The sequence below is a fragment of the Cherax quadricarinatus genome, chromosome 24 (assembly GCF_038502225.1).
Source record: "Cherax quadricarinatus isolate ZL_2023a chromosome 24, ASM3850222v1, whole genome shotgun sequence".
NCBI lineage: Eukaryota > Metazoa > Arthropoda > Malacostraca > Decapoda > Parastacidae > Cherax > Cherax quadricarinatus.
This window is the reverse complement of record NC_091315.1, coordinates 35733474-35754792: the sequence shown is the minus strand read 5'-3', so window position 1 is coordinate 35754792 and position 21319 is coordinate 35733474. Positions and strand designations below refer to the sequence as shown.

Below are 21319 nucleotides of genomic sequence, written 5' to 3'. Positions count from 1 at the left end.
GGACGTACAGTTCCTGCATTCTAAGGAAGGGGTGTGTCAGTTTGAAGGGCCATTTAAATTATGATGTCGGCACACTGCAACCACGTGTAGGCGAGTACATAGTAGTGAACAGTGATAGAATGACTTATTATTATTTATTATTATTTATTAACCCATCTCAGATGGGTTTATATGCTCTCCATGTCATTCTACTTTGATCCATTCTCTAAATGACCAAACCCCCTCAACAACCCCTCTTCAGCCCTCTAACTCCACACCTTCTCCTAATTTCCACACTTCGAATTCTCTGCATAATATTTGCACCACACATTGCCTTTAGACAGGACATCTCCACTTCCTCCAACTGCCTCCTGGCTGCAGCATTTACAACCCAAGCTTCACACCCATATAAGTGTTGGTGCCACTATACTTTCATACATTCCCTTCTTTGCCAACGTTGGTAACTTTTTTTTTTTTTCTCCACATATACCTCAGCGCACCACTCGCCTTTTTTTCCCTCGTCAATTCTGTTAGTAACCTTATCCTTCATAAAACCATCCACTGACACATCAACTCTCAAATATCTGGAAACATTCACTTCTTCCATACTCCTCTCCAATGTGATATCCAATTTTTCTTTATCTAAATTATTTGATACCCTCATCTCCTTACTTTTATCAATGTTCACTTTCAACTTTCTACCTTTACACACCCTCCTAAACTTGTCCACTAACATTTGCAACTTTTCTTTAGAATCACCCATAAGCACAGTATTATCAGCAAAAAGTAACTGTCAACTCCCATTTTGTATTTGATTCCCCATAATTTAATTCCACCCCTCTGCCTGATGCCCTAGCATTTATTTTTACAAGCCCATCTATAAATATATTAAACAACTATGGTGACACATCCCTGTCTAAGACCTACTTTTACCGGGAAGTAATTTCCCTCTTTTACACACCCTAACCTGAGCCTCACTATCCTCATAAAAACTGTACAGCATTTAGTAACTTACCACCTATTCCATTTACTTGCAACATCTGCCACATTGCTCCCCTATCCACTATCATATATGTACCTTTTCTAAATCATACATACAATGAAAACTTCCCTACCTTTATCTAAATACTGTTCACATACATGCTTCAATGTAAACACTTGATCTACACATCCCCTACCCACTCTAAAGATAGAGATATACAGAGATATATCTACAGTGGTACCTCGGGATACGAACTTAATTTGTTCCAGGATACTGGTACACATACACACAGACGCAGACGCGCACACGGATGCTAACAGACACACACACACTGGGCAAAGAAGACTGCAGACGGAGTACAGTCTAGGGGGCCAGAGACTACAAACCTCACTCAAGGAAAAAGATCTTGGGGTGAGTATAACACCAGGCACATCTCCTGAAGCGCACATCAACCAAATAACTGCCGCAGCATATGGGCGCCTGGCAAGCCTCAGAACAGCATTCTGACATCTTAATAAGGAATCGTTCAGGACCCTGTACACCGTGTATGTTAGGCCCATATTGGAGTATGCGGCACCAGTTTGGAACCCACACCTAGCCAAGCATGTAAAGAAACTAGAGAAAGTGCAAAGGTTTGCCACAAGAATAGTCGCAGAGCTAAGAGGTATATCCTACGAGGAGAGGTTAAGGGAAATCAACCTGATGACACTGGAGGACAGGAGAGATAGGGGGGACATGATAACGACTTACAAAATACTGAGAGAAATTGACAAGGTGGACAAAGACAGGATGTTCCAGAGACTGCACACAGCAACAAGGGGACACAGTTGGAACCTGAAGACACAGATGAATCACAGGGATGTTAGGAAGTATTTCTTCAGCCACAGAGTAGTCAGGAAGTGGAATAGTTTGGGAAGAGATGTAGTGGAGGCAGGATCCATACATAGCTTTAAGCAGAGGTACGATAAAGCTCATGGTTCAGGGAGAGTGACCTAGTAGCGACCAGTGAAGAGGCGGGGCCAGGAGCTTGGACTCGACCCCTGCAACCTCACCTAGGTGAGTACACACACACACACACACAGACACACACAGACACGCACACAGACACACACACAGACACACACACAGACACACACACAGACACACACACAGACACACACACACACAGACACACACACAGACACACACACACACAGACACACACACAGACACACACACAGACACACACACAGACACACACACACACACAGACACACACACAGACACACACACAGACACACACACAGACACACACACAGACACACACACAGACACACACACAGACACACACACACAGACACAGACACACACACACAGACACACACACACAGACACACACACACAGACACACACACACAGACACACACACACAGACACACACACACAGACACACACACACAGACACACACACAGACACACACACACACAGACACACACACACACACACACACACACACAGACACACACACACACAGACACACACACACACACACACACACAGACAGACACACAGACAGACACACACACACAGACACACACACACACACACACACACACACAGACAGACAGACACACACAGACAGACACACACAGACAGACAGACACACACAGACAGACACACACACACACACACACACACACAGACACACACACACAGACAGACACACACACACAGACAGACACACACACAGACAGACACACAGACAGACACACACAGACAGACACACACAGACAGACACACACAGACAGACACACACAGACAGACACACACAGACAGACACACACAGACAGACACACACAGACAGACACACACACACACACACACACACACACACAGACACGTGCACACAGACACACACAGACAGACACACAGACACACAGACACACACACACACAGACACACACACACAGACACACACACACAGACACACACACACAGACACACACACAGACACACACAGACACACACAGACACAGACGCACACAGACACACACACACACACACACACACACACACACACACACACACACACACACACACACACACACACACACACACACACACACACACACACACACACAGACACACACACACACAGACACAGACACACACACACAGACACACACACACAGACACACACACACACACACACACACACACACACACACACACACACACACACACACACACACACACACAGACACACACACACAGACACAGACACACACACACACACACACACAGACACAGACACACAGACACACACACACACAGACACACACACACAGACACACACACACAGACACACACACACAGACACACACACACAGACACACACACACAGACACACACACACACACACACAGACACACACACACAGACACACACACAGACACACACACACAGACACACACACAGACACACACACAGACACACACACACAGACACACACACACAGACACACACACACAGACACACACAGACAGACACACACACACAGACACACACACACACACACACACACACAGACACACACACACACACAGACACACACACACAGACACACACACACAGACACACACACACAGACACACACAGACACACACACAGACACACACACAGACACACACACACACACAGACACCACACACACAGACACCACACACACACACACACACACAGACACCACACACAGACACACACACACACAGACACACACACACACAGACACACACACACAGACACACACACACACAGACACACACACACACAGACACACACACACACAGACACACACACACACAGACACACACACACACACAGACACACACACACACACAGACACACACACACACACAGACACACACACACAGACACACACACACACACAGACACACACACACACACACACACACACACACACACACACACACAATCACAATTAGCAGATGGAGGCTAATGCCTCCATTACTGTGCGGAATAACCCACAGGTATGGCACCTAACAATATATGGTGGAACCTCTACTTGCGAGCGTGTCGACGTGCGAGTTTTTCCAAATACGAGCAGTCGATTGGTTGATTTTTTGCTTCCATATGCGAGCAAAATTTCCATAAGTGAGCAGACCTCAAGGCAGGTTCCCTGACACTGATGAGGGTCTCTTGCTTTTGATCTTGGGAATTGTATCTCATTTGTTTGACTATCTTATTGAAACTTGGGCAGTGTGTGATGAAAAGATGCTTCTTAACACCAAAAATGAAAGAAATCTAAGCATAAATAATGGAGTTCACTTATCAGCAATTAGCCACCCCTTAGCAGTAATTTTGAATGGTTTTTATGGTTATTTTTTTTTTTTTTTTTAGAATGGAAGACATATTACAGAAATAGATGATTTTGATTGCTTTGATGATGAAAAGTACCTTGAAATTGAGGTCAGCCTAGGAGAAATGGTCCATTATTTGGCTGTTTCAGAGTAAACAAATGTCGTCATTGTCCATTCCAATATGCAGTCGTGAATGGGTTGGCATTATTTATACAATTATTGCAATAAGGAATAACAGTAAATCTTATATTTTTTGTGTGAATTAAAGTTACAAATTATATATGTATAATATGATGTATAATAATAGTATAATAATATACCTGACGATCTGTTGGAGTGTGAGCAGGGTAATATTTAGTGAAGGAATTCAGGGAAACCAGTTATTTTCATATAGTCGGACTTGAGTCCTGGAAATGGGAAGTACAATGCCTGCACTTTAAAGGAGGGGTTTGGGATATTGGCAGTTTGGAGGGATATGTTGTGTATCTTTATATGTGTATGCTTCTAAACTGTTGTATTCTGAGCACCTCTGCAAAAACAGTGATAATGTGCGAGTATGGTGAAAGTGTTGAATGATGAAAGTATTTTCTTTTTGGGGATTTTCTTTCTTTTTTTTGGGTCACCCTGCCTCGGTGGGAGACTGCCGACTTGTTGAAAAAAAAAAAATTAATAATATACAATAATAATATATGTATAATAATAATACATATATAATGTACTATTTTTTTTTCTCTCTCCAAGTCGGCCGTCTCCCACCGAGGCAGGGTGACCCAAAAAGAAAGAAAAAAAAATCCTCAAAACGAAAATACTTTCATCATCATTCAACACTTTCACCTCGCTCACACATAATCACTGTTTTTGCAGAGGTGCTCAGAACACAACAATTTAGAAGCATATACGTATAAAGATACACAACATATCCCTCCAAACTGCTAATATATCCCGAAACCCTCCTTTAGAGTGCAGGCATTGTACTTCCCATTTCCAGGACTCAAGTCCGGCTATATAAAAATAACCGGTTTCCCTGAATCCCTTTGCTAAATATTACCCTGCTCTCTCACCAACAGATCGTCAGGTCCCAAATACCATTCGTCTCCATTCACTGCTATCGAACATGCTCATGCATATAATTATAATAGACGGCTTCAAAAGGCCATCACTAGATGGCAGTGTTGACCACAAAGAGGGAGCGGTTGTGGCTGCCTCCACCTGTTACATAATGACTTATCTTATTCATTCTAGAGTTTATATCATGTTTCTATATTATTTATATTGTTTGTCATATTTACTGAACTGTGATAGATAAGCCGTATAGATATTAGTGAAATTATTCATGAAGTATTTTGCCCGGTCTCCAGACAAACTCGCCCACCGCTGACACCGCCCATACCACTACATGAATGACATTTTATTTATTTTAGAGTATATATCAGGTTTCTATGTTATTTATAATGTTCATTATATATTAGATGAAGTGAGATAGATAAATAAGCTGTAGAGTTGAGGTAAAAATGTTATGGAGGGAGTAGTAGGTAAATTTGGGGTGCCAGGGGTAAATGTAAATGGGGAGCCTTTAATTGAGCTATGTGCAGAAAGGATTTGGTAATAAGTAATACATATTTTATGAAAAAGAGGATAAATAAATATACAAGGTATGAAGTACAGAATTCCACTGGAATGGATTAATTGCATTTCCGTTAATTTAAATGAGGAAAATTGACTGCAAACGAGCAAATCCAGTTGCGAGGATGGTCATGGAACGGATTAAACTTGCAAGTAGAGGTTCCACTGTACAAAGAAAATCCTGCTGTGCATATTAAAGTAAACATTAAATCTGATTTTTTTTTTTTTAAACTTTTAGGGACTTTTTATTCTTACCTGCCACACAGTGACTAACAATTCAATTGGATTTTGTGTAAATTTAATTTCTAGAGTTGTGGGTGTCGCTCCACTCGGTCCTACCTCTTAACTTTAATGCAATAAAGCATTGTAATCTATTGAACCTATGTATGGAATTGGCTTGCACTATCTCACTGCCAAAATAATTCCAGTTCTTGATCACTTATTTTGAAGAAATGTTTTTTTGTTAATTTCTGTTCAAGCATTCCTTTAAACATGCTAATACCTTTCATTTACTCTAGCTTGCTTTTATAATTTGTTAGCCTTCTGTGTGACACTGAATTGTAAACCACCTTGTCTAGAAGTGTGCACCGCCTCTCCGTCTTTCCTGCCTGACCTCTATTAATACGTCATATTGCAGAAGTGTTATTACTAACCCTGAGCTTCCATTTCTGAATCTGTGGGTGTTCTGCAAGGAACCCGGTTCTTTCTCCTCAGTCTCATGTTTATTTTTTTTTTTTTTTTTTTATTATCACACCGGCCGATTCCCACCAAGGCAGGGTGGCCCGAAAAAGAAAAACTTTCACCATCATTCACTCCATCACTGTCTTGCCAGAAGGGTGCTTTACACTACAGTTTTTAAACTGCAACATTAACACCCCTCCTTCAGAGTGCAGGCACTGTACTTCCCATCTCCAGGACTCAAGTCCGGCCTGCCGGTTTCCCTGAATCCCTTCATAAATGTTACTTTGCTCACACTCCAACAGCACGTCAAGTATTAAAAACCATTTGTCTCCATTCACTCCTATCAAACACGCTCACGCATGCCTGCTGGAAGTCCAAGCCCCTCGCACACAAAACCTCCTTTACCCCCTCCCTCCAACCCTTTCTAGGCCGACCCCTACCCCGCCTTCCTTCCACTACAGACTGATACACTCTTGAAGTCATTCTGTTTCGCTCCATTCTCTCTACATGTCCGAACCACCTCAACAACCCTTCCTCAGCCCTCTGGACAACAGTTTTGGTAATCCCGCACCTCCTCCTAACTTCCAAACTACGAATTCTCTGCATTATATTCACACCACACATTGCCCTCAGACATGACATCTCCACTGCCTCCAGCCTTCTCCTCGCTGCAACATTCATCACCCATGCTTCACACCCATATAAGAGCGTTGGTAAAACTATACTCTCATACATTCCCCTCTTTGCCTCCAAGGACAAAGTTCTTTGTCTCCACAGACTCCTAAGTGCACCACTCACTCTTTTTCCCTCATCAATTCTATGATTCACCTCATCTTTCATAGACCCATCCGCTGACACGTCCACTCCCAAATATCTGAATACGTTCACCTCCTCCATACTCTCTCCCTCCAATCTGATATTCAATCTTTCATCACCTAATCTTTTTGTTATCCTCATAACCTTACTCTTTCCTGTATTCACCTTTAATTTTCTTCTTTTGCACACCCTACCAAATTCATCCACCAATCTCTGCAACTTCTCTTCAGAATCTCCCAAGAGCACAGTGTCATCAGCAAAGAGCAGCTGTGACAACTCCCACTTTGTGTGTGATTCTTTATCTTTTAACTCCACGCCTCTTGCCAAGACCCTCGCATTTACTTCTCTTACAACCCCATCTATAAATATATTAAACAACCACGGTGACATCACACATCCTTGTCTAAGGCCTACTTTTACTGGGAAAAAATTTCCCTCTTTCCTACATACTCTAACTTGAGCCTCACTATCCTCGTAAAAACTCTTCACTGCTTTCAGTAACCTACCTCCTACACCATACACTTGCAACATCTGCCACATTGCCCCCCTATCCACCCTGTCATACGCCTTTTCCAAATCCATAAATGCCACAAAGACCTCTTTAGCCTTATCTAAATACTGTTCACTTATATGTTTCACTGTAAACACCTGGTCCACACACCCCCTACCTTTCCTAAAGCCTCCTTGTTCATCTGCTATCCTATTCTCCGTCTTACTCTTAATTCTTTCAATTATAACTCTACCATACACTTTACCAGGTACACTCAACAGACTTATCCCCCTATAATTTTTGCACTCTCTTTTATCCCCTTTGCCTTTATACAAAGGAACTATGCATGCTCTCTGCCAATCCCTAGGTACCTTACCCTCTTCCATACATTTATTAAATAATTGCACCAACCACTCCAAAACTATATCCCCACCTGCTTTTAACATTTCTATCTTTATCCCATCAATCCCGGCTGCCTTACCCCCTTTCATTTTACCTACTGCCTCACGAACTTCCCCCACACTCACAACTGGCTCTTCCTCACTCCTACAAGATGTTATTCCTCCTTGCCCTATACACGAAATCACAGCTTCCCTATCTTCATCAACATTTAACAATTCCTCAAAATATTCCTTCCATCTTCCCAATACCTCTAACTCTCCATTTAATAACTCTCCTCTCCTATTTTTTAACTGACAAATCCATTTGTTCTCTAGGCTTTCTTAACTTGTTAATCTCACTCCAAAACTTTTTCTTATTTTCAACAAAATTTGTTGATAACATCTCACCCACTCTCTCATTTGCTCTCTTTTTACATTGCTTCACCACTCTCTTAACTTCTCTCTTTTTCTCCATATACTCTTCCCTCCTTGCATCACTTCTACTTTGTAAAAACTTCTCATATGCTAACTTTTTCTCCCTTACTACTCTCTTTACATCATCATTCCACCAATCGCTCCTCTTCCCTCCTGCACCCACTTTCCTGTAACCACAAACTTCTGCTGAACACTCTAACACTACATTTTTAAACCTACCCCATACCTCTTCGACCCCATTGCCTATGCTCTCATTAGCCCATCTATCCTCCAATAGCTGTTTATATCTTACCCTAACTGCCTCCTCTTTTAGTTTATAAACCTTCACCTCTCTCTTCCCTGATGCTTCTATTCTCCTTGTATCCCATCTACCTTTTACTCTCAGTGTAGCTACAACTAGAAAGTGATCTGATATATCTGTGGCCCCTCTATAAACATGTACATCCTGAAGTCTACTCAACAGTCTTTTATCTACCAATACATAATCCAACAAACTACTGTCATTTCGCCCTACATCATATCGTGTATACTTATTTATCCTCTTTTTCTTAAAATATGTATTACCTATAACTAAACCCCTTTCTATACAAAGTTCAATCAAAGGGCTCCCATTATCATTTACACCTGGCACCCCAAACTTACCTACCACACCCTCTCTAAAAGTTTCTCCTACTTTAGCATTCAAGTCCCCTACCACAATTACTCTCTCACTTGGTTCAAAGGCTCCTATACATTCACTTAACATCTCCCAAAATCTCTCTCTCTCCTCTGCATTCCTCTCTTCTCCAGGTGCATACACGCTTATTATGACCCACTTCTCGCATCCAACCTTTACTTTAATCCACATAATTCTTGAATTTACACATTCATATTCTCTTTTCTCCTTCCATAACTGATCATTTAACATTACTGCTACCCCTTCCTTTGCTCTAACTCTCTCAGATACTCCAGATTTAATCCCATTTATTTCCCCCCACTGAAACTCTCCTACCCCCTTCAGCTTTGTTTCGCTTAGGGCCAGGACATCCAACTTCTTTTCATTCATAACATCAGCAATCATCTGTTTCTTGTCATCCGCACTACATCCACGCACATTTAAACAACCCAGTTTTATAAAGTTTTTCTTCTTCTCTTTTTTAGTAATTGTATACAGGAGAAGGGGTTACTAGCCCATTGCTCCCGGCATTTTAGTCGCCTCATACGACACGCATGGCTTACGGAGGAAAGATTCTTTTCCACTTCCCCATGGACAATAGAAGAAATAAAAAAGAACAAGAGCTATTTAGAAAAAGGAGAAAAACCTAGATGTATGTATATATATATATGCATGTGCGTGTCTGTGAAGTGTGACCAAAGTGTAAGTAGGAGTAGCAAGATATCCCTGTTATCTTAGCGTGTTTATGAGACAGAAAAAGAAACCAGCAATCCTACCATCATGCAAAACAGTTACAGGTTTTTGTTTCACAGTCATCTGGCAGGACGGTAGTACTTCCCTGGGTGGTTGCTGTCTACCAACCTACTACTGTAATTACTACTAAGTAATTATATTCATAATACATTGTGGGATTGTGGGCTTCATGAAAGATTTTGTTTAAACAAAAGTCTTAATCGTAGGTTGCTAAGCTGAAAGAAGAAGACCGTCGTAAAGAGTATAAGATTGTGAAAATGGAACGGCTACACAGCAAACAGCAGAATGTTCTGAAGCGCAAAATGGAGGAAGCAATTGCTATTAACAAGAGACTAAAGGTAAGGAGAGCAGTCTTGTTATAACAGATGTGTTATGACTTCCCCTTTTATGTATAGTATAGTATAGTCAAGGCGTATGACAGGGTGGATGGGGCAATGTGGCAGATGTTGCAAGTGTATGGTGTAGGAGGTAGGTTACTGAAAACAGTGAAGAGTTTTTACGAGGATAGTGAGGGTCAAGTTAGAGTATGTAGGAAAGAGGGAAATTATTTCCCAGTAAAAGTAGGCCTTAGACAAGGATGTGTGATGTCACCGTGGTTGTTTAATATATTTATAGATGGGGTTGTAAGAGAAGTAAATGCGAGGGTCTTGGCAAGAGGCGTGGAGTTAAAAGATAAGGAATCACACATAAAGTGGGAGTTGTCACAGTTGCTCTTTGCTGATGACACTGTGCTCTTGGGAGATTCTGAAGAGAAGTTGCAGAGATTGGTGGATGAATTTGGTAGGGTGTGCAAAAGAAGAAAATTAAAGGTGAATACAGGAAAGAGTAAGGTTATGAGGATAACAAAAATATTAGGTGATGAAAGATTGAATATCAGATTGGAGGGAGAGTATATGGAGGAGGTGAATGTATTCAGATATTTGGGAGTGGACGTGTCAGCGGATGGGTCTATGAAAGATGAGGTGAATCATAGAATTGATGAGGGGAAAAGAGTGAGTGGTGCACTTAGGAGTCTGTGGAGACAAAGAACTTTGTCCTTGGAGGCAAAGAGGGGAATGTATGAGAGTATAGTTTTACCAACGCTCTTATATGGGTGTGAAGCATGGGTGATGAATGTTGCAGCGAGGAGAAGGCTGGAGGCAGTGGAGATGTCATGTCTGAGGGCAATGTGTGGTGTGAATATAATGCAGAGAATTCGTAGTTTGGAAGTTAGGAGGAGGTGCGGGATTACCAAAACTGTTGTCCAGAGGGCTGAGGAAGGGTTGTTGAGGTGGTTCGGACATGTAGAGAGAATGGAGCGAAACAGAATGACTTCAAGAGTGTATGTCTGGAGTGGAAGGAAGGCAGGGTAGGGGTCGGCCTAGGAAAGGTTGGAGAGAGGGGGTAAAGGAGGTTTGGTGTGCGAGGGGCTTGGACTTCCAGCAGGTATGCGTGAGCGTGTTTGATAGGAGTGAATGGAGACAAATGGTTTTTAATACTTGACGTGCTGTTGGAGTGTGAGCAAAGTAACATTTATGAAGGGGTTCAGGGAAACCGGCAGGCCGGACTCGAGTCCTGGAGATGGGAAATACAGTGCCTGCACTCTGAAGGAGGGGTGTTAATGTTGCAGTTTAAAAACTGTAGTGTAAAGCACCCTTCTGACAAGACAGTGATGGAGTGAATGATGGTGAAAGTTTTTCTTTTTCGGGCGACCCTGCCTTGGTGGGAATCGGCCAGTGTGATAATAAAAAAAAAATAAAAAAATATAGATTTTGTTTGTACAGGTATGTCATTCAACATTGGTGTTGGTTTAAAGATTTATAATATTAAATGGACAGTTTTTAATACCTATTGCTAACTTGATGAAACACATCACTAAACATTCTTACTGTGCATCAGTATTTAGGATCCAATAAAAGGAAAAATAATTTTGAGTTTCTCCGAATACAGTACACCTACCATCCGACTTACGACCGAGTTCGGTTCCGAGAAACCGGTCGAAATGGTAGTAAGTCGAACTTTACTACTGAATATTAACAAAACATTTTTGTAATGACTTTATTTTATTGTTTTATTTTGGTATTTCATGTTTACTTTTTATGTTGTTAGTACTGTATTTTATACTGTTAGGTTTAGGATAAATACTCTGTACAACACAAATAGTTGTTTATTTCCCAGAAATTTGGCATAAAAACACAGTCGTAAGTCGAGTGGTCATAAGTCAAGCAGGTCGTAAGTCGGATGGTAGGTGTATTTTAATATCAGACTTGGGTTTGGGATATTGGCAGTTTGGAGGGATATGTTGTGTATCTCTATACGTACAGAAAGCTGAGGAAGGGTTGTTGAGGTGGTTCGGACATGTAGAGAGAATGGAGCGAAACAGAATAACTTCAAGAGTGTATCAGTCTGTAGTGGAAGGAAGGCGGGGTAGGGGTTGGCCTAGGAAGGGTTGGAGGGAGGGGGTAAAGGAGGTTTTGTGTGCGAGGGGCTTGGACTTCCAGCAGGCATGCGTGAGCGTGTTTGATAGGAGTGAATGGAGACAAATGGTTTTTAATACTTGACGTGCTGTTGGAGTGTGAGCAAAGTAACATTTATGAAGGGATTCAGGGAAACCGGCAGGCCGGACTTGAGTCCTGGAGATGGGAAGTACAGTGCCTGCACTCTGAAGGAGGGGTGTTAATGTTGCAGTTTAAAAACTGTAGTGTAAAGCACCCTTCTGGCAAGACAGTGATGGAGTGAATGATGGTGAAAGTTTTTCTTTTTCGGGCCACCCTGCCTTGGTGGGAATTGGCCAGTGTGATAATAAAAAAAAAAAAATAATAACTCTATACGTATACATGTATGCTTCTAAACTGTTGTATTCTGAGCACCTCTGCGAAAACAGTGATTGTGTGAGTGAGGTGAAAGTGTTGAATGATGAAAGTATTTTCTCTTTGGGTCACCCTGCCTCTGTGGGAGACGGCCGACTTGTTTAAAAAAAAAAAAAAAAAAAAACCTATGCAAAAGTGAGTGGTTAGTGATTGCTTACATAGTCATTGAAATGATGGTTAGTGTTAGGTTGATTAATATGTAACAAAGCTTATATTTTTACCTTAATTATTATATAGGATGCAATGGCACTACAGAAGGCTGGTGCTGAAAAGAGGGCAGCATCAAGAGATGCTGCTGGTACTGGCAACCGCGTCAGGTAAGAGATGCATTTATAGAAATAATTGTATGACTATATATTAATATAGTTATGCCTTAAACTGTTGCTTAATTTTGGTATAATTTCAAGCTTGTGTGACTGTCTCAAAATAACTGTCTTCTGTTTTTGAACCTGTATGTAGTCTACTACTACATGCAGATATACTTCCTGAGTTACCTGTGGCTCATTTAGGCATGTAATTTCCAACCATACCTTGTAGAATCTAAGTTCTTCCCCCCTTCCATTGTTGTAAAGTCTTGTTATTTCAATTTTTCTTGAAGGCTTTTCTCTTACCTCTGGGACTAATTTCATAGTAAATCTCAGGGCATTTACAGCTTCTGAGCATATTTTCTTGGAGGGGGGAGGGCACTCCATGTGGGTGCTTTATATTCTCAGGGGTCTTTGTTGAGCTACCCAAATGTGGTTATTTTTACTCCTAGGTCATTTTTCTTTTCTTAAATTTATAAACTCTGCCTAATATAAATTGTGTATGACCTAAATGAGTCTTAGTGAAGGGTCATGAAAGCAGTTATTAGGATGTTAGTTTTGCATGTGCCACTGAAGATGCATAGTTGATATGAACTTCCAGTGATATGGTTGGTGCAGTGCTTACTCCCAACTATTTCTCCTTGTATATTATCTGCTGTGTCTTACTTTACCTCCCAGGTTATGTTTATTCAATGTCTGATCCTCTCGCTGCCTCTCCTATTCTTGTTACTTGACACTTTTTAGGTTTCACTTCAAAATACCATCGTCCTGACCACTTTTGCAACTTAAGTTATCTTGGATCCTCTCCTTGTTCTCTCTAGTTATCACTGATTTCCTATCAGTTGCAAGCAGTGATACATGATTTTCCTCTGGCAGGCCATTAACATAAATCAGGAACAGCTGGGTTCCAAGCACTGATCCTTCATGGACTCCATTCACCACCTTTACCTACTGATCTAGTCTCCATAGTTTTGATGAACTCTTCTCTTGTTTAATTTCCTTCATCATATTTTTTGTTTAAATAAATGTTTTTATTGTATCAGGTCCTGGTTGGAGGGAGAACTGGAGGTGGTGGCTGTTAAGAAGCAAGCCAAACTATCCCTGAAAAACCTGGTGGAGGACCGAAAGACCATATCCGATCAAATTAATTCAGCCAAAGTATGAAATGTTTCAGTGCTACCTTTTAGTGGTATGAGCATTGAGTGACCTACATGGTCATGGTGCTCACTACAAATCTAATACTGTTAACTATAATACTACTAATTACTTCTATTATTACTACTGTTTCTATTGCTACTAGTACTACTAGTACTACTAGTACTAGTACTACTACTACTACTACTTTTCCACTTCTTCCTTTTCCTCCTCAGTGTTCCCATTATTTCTTAATAGCTAATGAAAATTCCTTAATATATACTGTAGTTACCCTTATTTTATATATAACGAAGTAAATTTTTAATGCAGCCTCTCCTCACTTGACTGAGTTCCATTCCTAAGACCATGTTGGTAAATGAATTCGTCGCTAAGTGAGGAGCGTACCACAATGGTAGTGGGTTTGTGTCGCCCTTCTTTGATATTGTTTTAATGTCACCTTTGCACCATTTATAACATTTCTGGTATATTTTTAAATATTTATACAGCAGTGTACTGCTTATTGTAATAAACAGAATAGAGGAAATCGGCTCTGATGTACATTATTTAGGTATGCATATTGATCAGAGAGCCCATCGTAAGTCCAAGTCATCAGTAAACGAGTGCGTCACTAAATGAGGAGAGGCTGTATTGTCTGGTTAAGTTTTGCACTATGTACATATGTACCATATAATTTACTGACTAAAGGTTAATTCTTCCAATAGCGGCAGCTGAGGAATGGAGATCTGTGTCCAGAAATGGTAACAGAATTAGAAAATAAAATTAGTGAGCTGGAAAATGACCTCCAACTACGAACTGCTCAGATTAATGACCTTCAGGCCAAGATTGTTGATGATGATGAAGGTAGGTTCTAATAATTTGTTAGAGGAAGTGGCTTGATGTGCTTGTAAAATGGAAGCAAAGTAACATTTATGAAAGGGGAAACTGGTTAGTTGGATTTGAGTCTTGGAATTGGAAGGTAGTGATTGCATTCTGAAGGAGGGGTAGGGTTGTTGTGGTTTGGAGTCATCTGAACTGATGTTGGTGCCCTTCTGGCAAGACTGACTGACTGACTGAGTGGTAGTGAAAGCATTTTCTTTCTGGTCACCCTGCCTTGGTGAGAGATGGCCAGTGTTAAAAATTCACTTCTTCCATACTCTCACTCCAGTCTAATATTCAATCTATCATTGCCTAGAGTTGCCCATATTACCTTGCTCTTGTTTATATTAACTTTGTCCATTTTCATTAACACTGGACATCTCCATTGAGCTATGGTGACCTGAAAAAGAAGAAACTTTCACCATCACTTTATCAGTCTTGCCAGAGATGCTTTGACATTACAGCTTAAGTGTGTAAGTTGCAGGTACAGTACTTTAAAATCAAAATTTCTTAAAATTATTTATTTTCAGACATAACCAGTAAGAAGAGGTTTGAAACCATGCAGAGTATGGTTGAAGCGAAGTGTGCTATGAACTACCTCTTTGATGTAGCAACTAACAACCAGCTTGACTTGTCTGCACGGGAAAATGACCTTAAAGATATTCAGGTACTTGGTTAATTATGTATGTATATATAGAATGAAACAGTATGTAACAAAATGTCTCATACAGCCATTGGTAGTATTTGAAAATAGATAGTTATCTGTAATTCTCTATTTAGTCACAGTATGAAGAAATAGCTCACTCCTTGGAAGACATGGAAGCAGAGTTTAAAACTCTAAAGGAGAATCACCAAGCAGAACTTACTCGCATGGAAAGAGAGCACGAGGAGAAGGTTCTCTTCCTTCTTGGACACTTACCTAAAGCCGAAGTAAGTTTGATTTTGTTTTTCATGAAAATTTTTGTATTTGTTAGATGAGGAAATGTGTATGGTCAGATTTGTTCAAATTACAGATGAAGCCATAGTGTTTTGTATCCCAATTTTGCAGATGGAAAGTTTAAGCTGAAGCACTTCAGTTACTTTTTTTTTTTCTCTCTCTCTCTCTCTACAGTGTTTGACAAGGTTAGGTTAAGAATCCCTAGCTTTATTGACAAACTATTTACAGGTTAAGGATCCCTAGCTTTATTGGCAAGCTAAGAGCTGTTACCTACATCAGCTCATTTGAAAGCATTTTTATTGTTACGAGACATACAAGTAGGGAACAGGATGAAGTTGGAGCCATCTGCGGGCCAGCATTTTCATTTGATCAACTGACTTTATCTCGTTGACATCATTATGCTGTACGAATGTGTTCCATACTCGAGTCATTGTGGGTATATAGGATCTCAGATGGAGTGATGTTCTGGAGAAGGGCACAGCCAGAGTGAAGTTGCTGCTTTCTGCCCTTCTTGTGACATAAAAGCTTGTTTCACGCTGTCCTCGAAGTGGATCCAAGTGTGGTACTTTGACAATATTGGCCTTGTACATAACAGTAAGGCCACCCACATCCCTCCTATATTGAAGGCTCTGCTGAAATGACAGATCTATCCAGGATGGGTCCAGGCGAGAGATGAGACGTCTTGCTCTGTTCTCTACTCTGTCAAGCAGTTGCAGATGAGAGGGGGGGGGGGGGGCAGGCAAACCAAGAAAGTGAAGCATACTCGAGGTGCGAGCGTACTTGTGCCTCGTACAGAATCTTGCAACCCCTGCTGTCAAGTAGATGCGAGATACGGCGAAGTGCTGTAAGCTTCCTGGCTGCCTTGTTTGCAAGATTTACAACATGGTTCTTCATGGTTAGTTTGGAGTCAAATTTCACCCCAAGGATATCAACTTCTTCTCCAGGTGCCAACACCCTCCCATTCATCCTTACTACTGCACCAGCATTGCCATCATGGTGCCTAGAGACAATCATCTTTTGCGTTTTCTCAGGTGCAAATGTTACTTGCCATCTATTTCTCCAAGCTGATATAGCTCTCAGCTGGTGATTGATGTAGCTTAGAGCAGCTGGCATTTCTTCTCTTGGATAAGCGAATGTCAGTGTGCAGTCGTCTGCATATGCATGTGATTCTTGGATGAGATGAAGAAGGTCGTTGAAGTAGACATTCCATAACAATGGTCCCAGCACTCGTCCTTGTGGAACACTTGCCCCAATAGGATGTCTTGCTGATTCCGTTCCATTGATAACTACACTTAGAGATCTACCATGAAGGTAATCACTGAGGAGACATAGCGTAGAGCCTGCAATTCCCAGTGCTTGAAGTTTTGCTAAGAGGCCCTGGTGCCACACCCGGTCGAAAGCGCCAGCAATGTCCAGTGCTACCACACAGCTGACTTTGGATTCATCCAGTGACTGGTGCCACTTAGTGGAGAGGTTTAACAACAGATCAGCAGCAGAGTAACCTTTCCTGAAGCCATATTGACGATCACAAAGTAGTAAGTGATAGTCAAAAAACTCTGTCATTTGTCTTGAGATTATTGTCTCAAGGATCTTACCAGTGATTGACAGGAGTGACACTGGTCTGTAGTTGCTGATTTCTGCTCTGCTCTTCTTTTTGTGAACAGGGACTACATTTGCCTCTTTCCATAGAGAGGGCCATTTACACTGTACTAGGCAGTGCTGAAAGATGCGAGTTAGAGGTGCTGCTAGCTGGTCTGCACATCTCAGCAATCTTGGGCTCAACTTGTCTGGGCCCACAGCCTTTTCTTGGTCAAGCGATTTAAGAAGGAAATGCACCTCCTCCTGCCTTATTGTCACCACTGACAGTTTTGACACAGTTCTTGCAGCTAGCCAAGGAGGGTCCCTTGCTGGATCAGGAACTTGCATTTTAGTAGCAAAGTGTTCAGCAAAGAGGTCCGCCTTCTCTTGACTGCTAGTAGAGGTGGTCCCATCCTGTCGATTTAGAGGTGGAATGAGTTCATCAGGCAGATAACCTTGTCTGTCCTTGACCAGGGACCACCAGGTTTTGGAGCCTACCCTACCTGATGCTAGCTTTCTTTTAGTGTCCACCTCCCATTTAGCAATGGCCCACTTTTGAACGTCACCCATATGTCTACAGGCTTGTCTGTGCAAGTTCCTGTTATAGGTGGTAGGATGTCTCGTATACCTTCGCCATGCTTTGTACTTAGCAGTAGCAGCCTCTCTACAACGAAAGCCAAACCAAGGCTGATCCGTAGGCTTCGTCACATATTGCCGGTGAGGAATGTATTTTTGTTGTAGATTAAGGATGTGTCCAGTGAAGGCTTTCACTTGGTTGTCAACATCCCCTTGGAGAAGAGCATTCCAATTGGTGGTGGCAAGCTCAGAGCAAAGGGCTGGCCAATTACCTCTTTCCCATAGCCAGGTTGTGCGTGTGGACTCTTCACCTCGTTCTGTTGGGATCTTAAGTGTCGTAAAAACAGCTTTGTGGTCAGACGATCCAACATAGCCGAGGGGTTGACAAGTGACTATGCCTTCTTTCAGATCACTCACTACTGGGTCAAGGGAGGAGCCAGAGATGTGAGTAGGGAAATCGCCAAAGTTTCTCATGTCAAACACTGCAAGAAGGTCATCAAAGTCCCTCTGTATAAGGTGCTGGTTGAGGTCACCAACAATTATGATATGTTGACAGTTGTGTTGTAGCAGAAGGGAGTCAATATTTTCCATTAGGAAGTTGATGGGATCTGCATGTTGCCACTGAGGTCTGTACATTGCACATGCTAGTACAGAGGTACTAGTGTTTATGCAGAGCATCATTTCAAGATGTGTAGGGGTGGCAACATCAATGTGCTGGGCATGAACACTTTTAGAGAAGCACACAGCAACACTTCCTCCTTGCCCTTGCCTGTCTCTTCTCATCCATGAGGTGTAGCCAGCAATTCTTGCAAAATTTTCTGGAGTCCTGTCATCCAAAAATGTTTCAACAACAGCTATCATGTCGGGACGTCGAGTGTTCACAAAACTGTGTGTGAGAGCACTCCAACATTAGTAATGAAACCTCTAATGTTGGCCGACAGGATGCTGATAGACTGGCTCCTCATGATGATGTGGTCAGCTTGAGGTGGTGGGTGTGTAGGGCATGTAAGGTGCCTGCCCTTGAGAGAGGTAGGGTACTGAGGCAGCTGCAGGGATGTAGGTCTGTGGTCTTGTATAAGGCACAATACCACCTGCTGGGCTGGGATAGGAGTAGCCGAGTGGGTGACGTGTGAGTGTGTTCACCAATTCAGAGATCCTGCTGGTTTGTTCTGAGAACAGGTCTCTAAGCAGGTGGTCCTGTCTGTCAAGTTCCTTTTTCTTCCGACACTGGTCCTTCTGATGTCCTTTCTTGTAGCAGTAATTACACCTGGTATCTCGCAGGCAGTTGCTGGCAGTGTGCCCCTTCCGGTGACAGCGAGAGCACAGCCTAGGTGCCTGAGAGGGTGGACTATGATTTGTCGTACCTCCTGTGTTTTGCAGATTTGTCCTCAGGTTCTGCCGCTGGAACTGTGTTAGTGGAGGGTGAGACAACTGTAGATGTCTTCCTCCTCCACGTCCTCTGCCCCGTCCTCTACCAGTTCTGACAGATGTGTCCCTGCTGTTTGTACTTTGATGCAGTAGGTGATCAGGTGAAGTGATAGTTCCCTGATTATTAACTGCACCAATCTCTGGTGGAGAAACTCCTGACTCAGAACTTGCTGATGAAGCACTGCTGCCAGATTCTGGAATGGTGTCGGCAGGTGTGCTGACAGGTGTAGGATCAGAGATGGTATGTGGACTGGCAGTGGCTGAAGCAGAGATGTCAGGTGTAGGAGAATTAACAGATCCAAGGTTTCCTTCGTTGCTGGGAAGAGGATTTGTTTCCTCTGTGGTGGTCAGAGGAATTGTTAGAATTCCCAAAGGTAGTGTTTTGAACTGTCAGTCTGTGGAACCTTAGCGATGACAGAATTCCACCAGTTATTTACCCCTGAGTTAAGCTCAGTGTGGGACTTCCAGTCTGTCAATAGTGTCACCATCAGCTGAGCAGCTTACTTCACTTGATGTAGGCTTGCACTGGCCTTCTACAATAGCTTGTAGGTTATCTGATGATTTGAGGAGCTCATGAAGTGCTTCCCTGTGATGGATTATCTTAGCTGCAACTTTACAACACAGCCCAAGAGGGCAGTCTTGATCTTAGGACAGAAGTCCCTGAGGTAGGACTTCTGAACCTTCCTCCTGTAGCTCCAGGCTTGTATCCACATATACCACAGGATTATGGATATCCTTCAATTTTCTGAAATTTTCAACCTGGCTGCAACAAAATTCTTCTTCCGGAATGCAATCTGTGTGGCAGTAGTTGGAACAAGTAGGTTCCTTACATCTAAGAAAACTTTTGTCCCTTGTGGTATACCTACAAACACTGCAGTAACTACTGGGACAATAGCCAGATAGCATAGATATTCTTGCTATTTTGCAATGTGAAGTCATCCCAGAGGAGGCTTGTAGGTTTGCAATTAAGTTCACAGGAGAGAGAGGGTGGGTGGTGGTATCGTGGGTGGGGTGGAGTATCCTGGGTGGGGGTGTTTATAGCGGGGTGGGTAGTGAGGGCAGGCAGTGGCCGACAAGCTGGAAGTGTTGCCTTCTCACTATCACTTAATGAACACTGTTTATGCTATCCACTTTTCCACTAATGGAAGATGTTACACAAATCACTATGTTGCATTGTACCAGTCACGTTATAAAGACCCAGATGCTAGTACATAGCACAAAACACATGTATTATTAGATGCTCACTCTGTCTCTCTCTCTCTCTCTCTCTCTCTCTCTCTCTCTCTCTCTCTCTCTCTCTCTCTCTCTCTCTCTCTGTCTCTGTCTCTGTCTCTCTCTGTCTGTCTGTCTCTGTCTGTCTCTCTACCTCTCTCTCTCACACTCTCTCACACTCTCACTCTCACACTCACTCTCTCGCTCTCACACTCACTCTCTCGCTCTCACACTCTCCCTCTCTCACACTCCCTCTCTCACACACTCCCT

The 21319-nt window shown here is 42.3% G+C and overlaps 1 protein-coding gene across 4 annotated transcripts in view; it reads left to right on the top strand.

Annotated features, from left to right (window-relative positions):
• The window catches only part of LOC128690924 (chromosome-associated kinesin KIF4A-like), a 64325-nt gene that overhangs the window by 24327 nt on the left and 18679 nt on the right, over nucleotides 1–21319 (top strand). For all 4 annotated transcript variants that reach the window (XM_070088369.1, XM_070088370.1, XM_070088368.1 and 1 more), the window contains 6 exons: nucleotides 10361–10492; nucleotides 13241–13320; nucleotides 14352–14466; nucleotides 15165–15303; nucleotides 15849–15985; nucleotides 16099–16248. In XM_070088369.1, the coding sequence (XP_069944470.1) occupies nucleotides 10361–10492; nucleotides 13241–13320; nucleotides 14352–14466; nucleotides 15165–15303; nucleotides 15849–15985; nucleotides 16099–16248 (753 nt within the window). The remainder of the gene's footprint in view (nucleotides 1–10360; nucleotides 10493–13240; nucleotides 13321–14351; nucleotides 14467–15164; nucleotides 15304–15848; nucleotides 15986–16098; nucleotides 16249–21319) is intronic.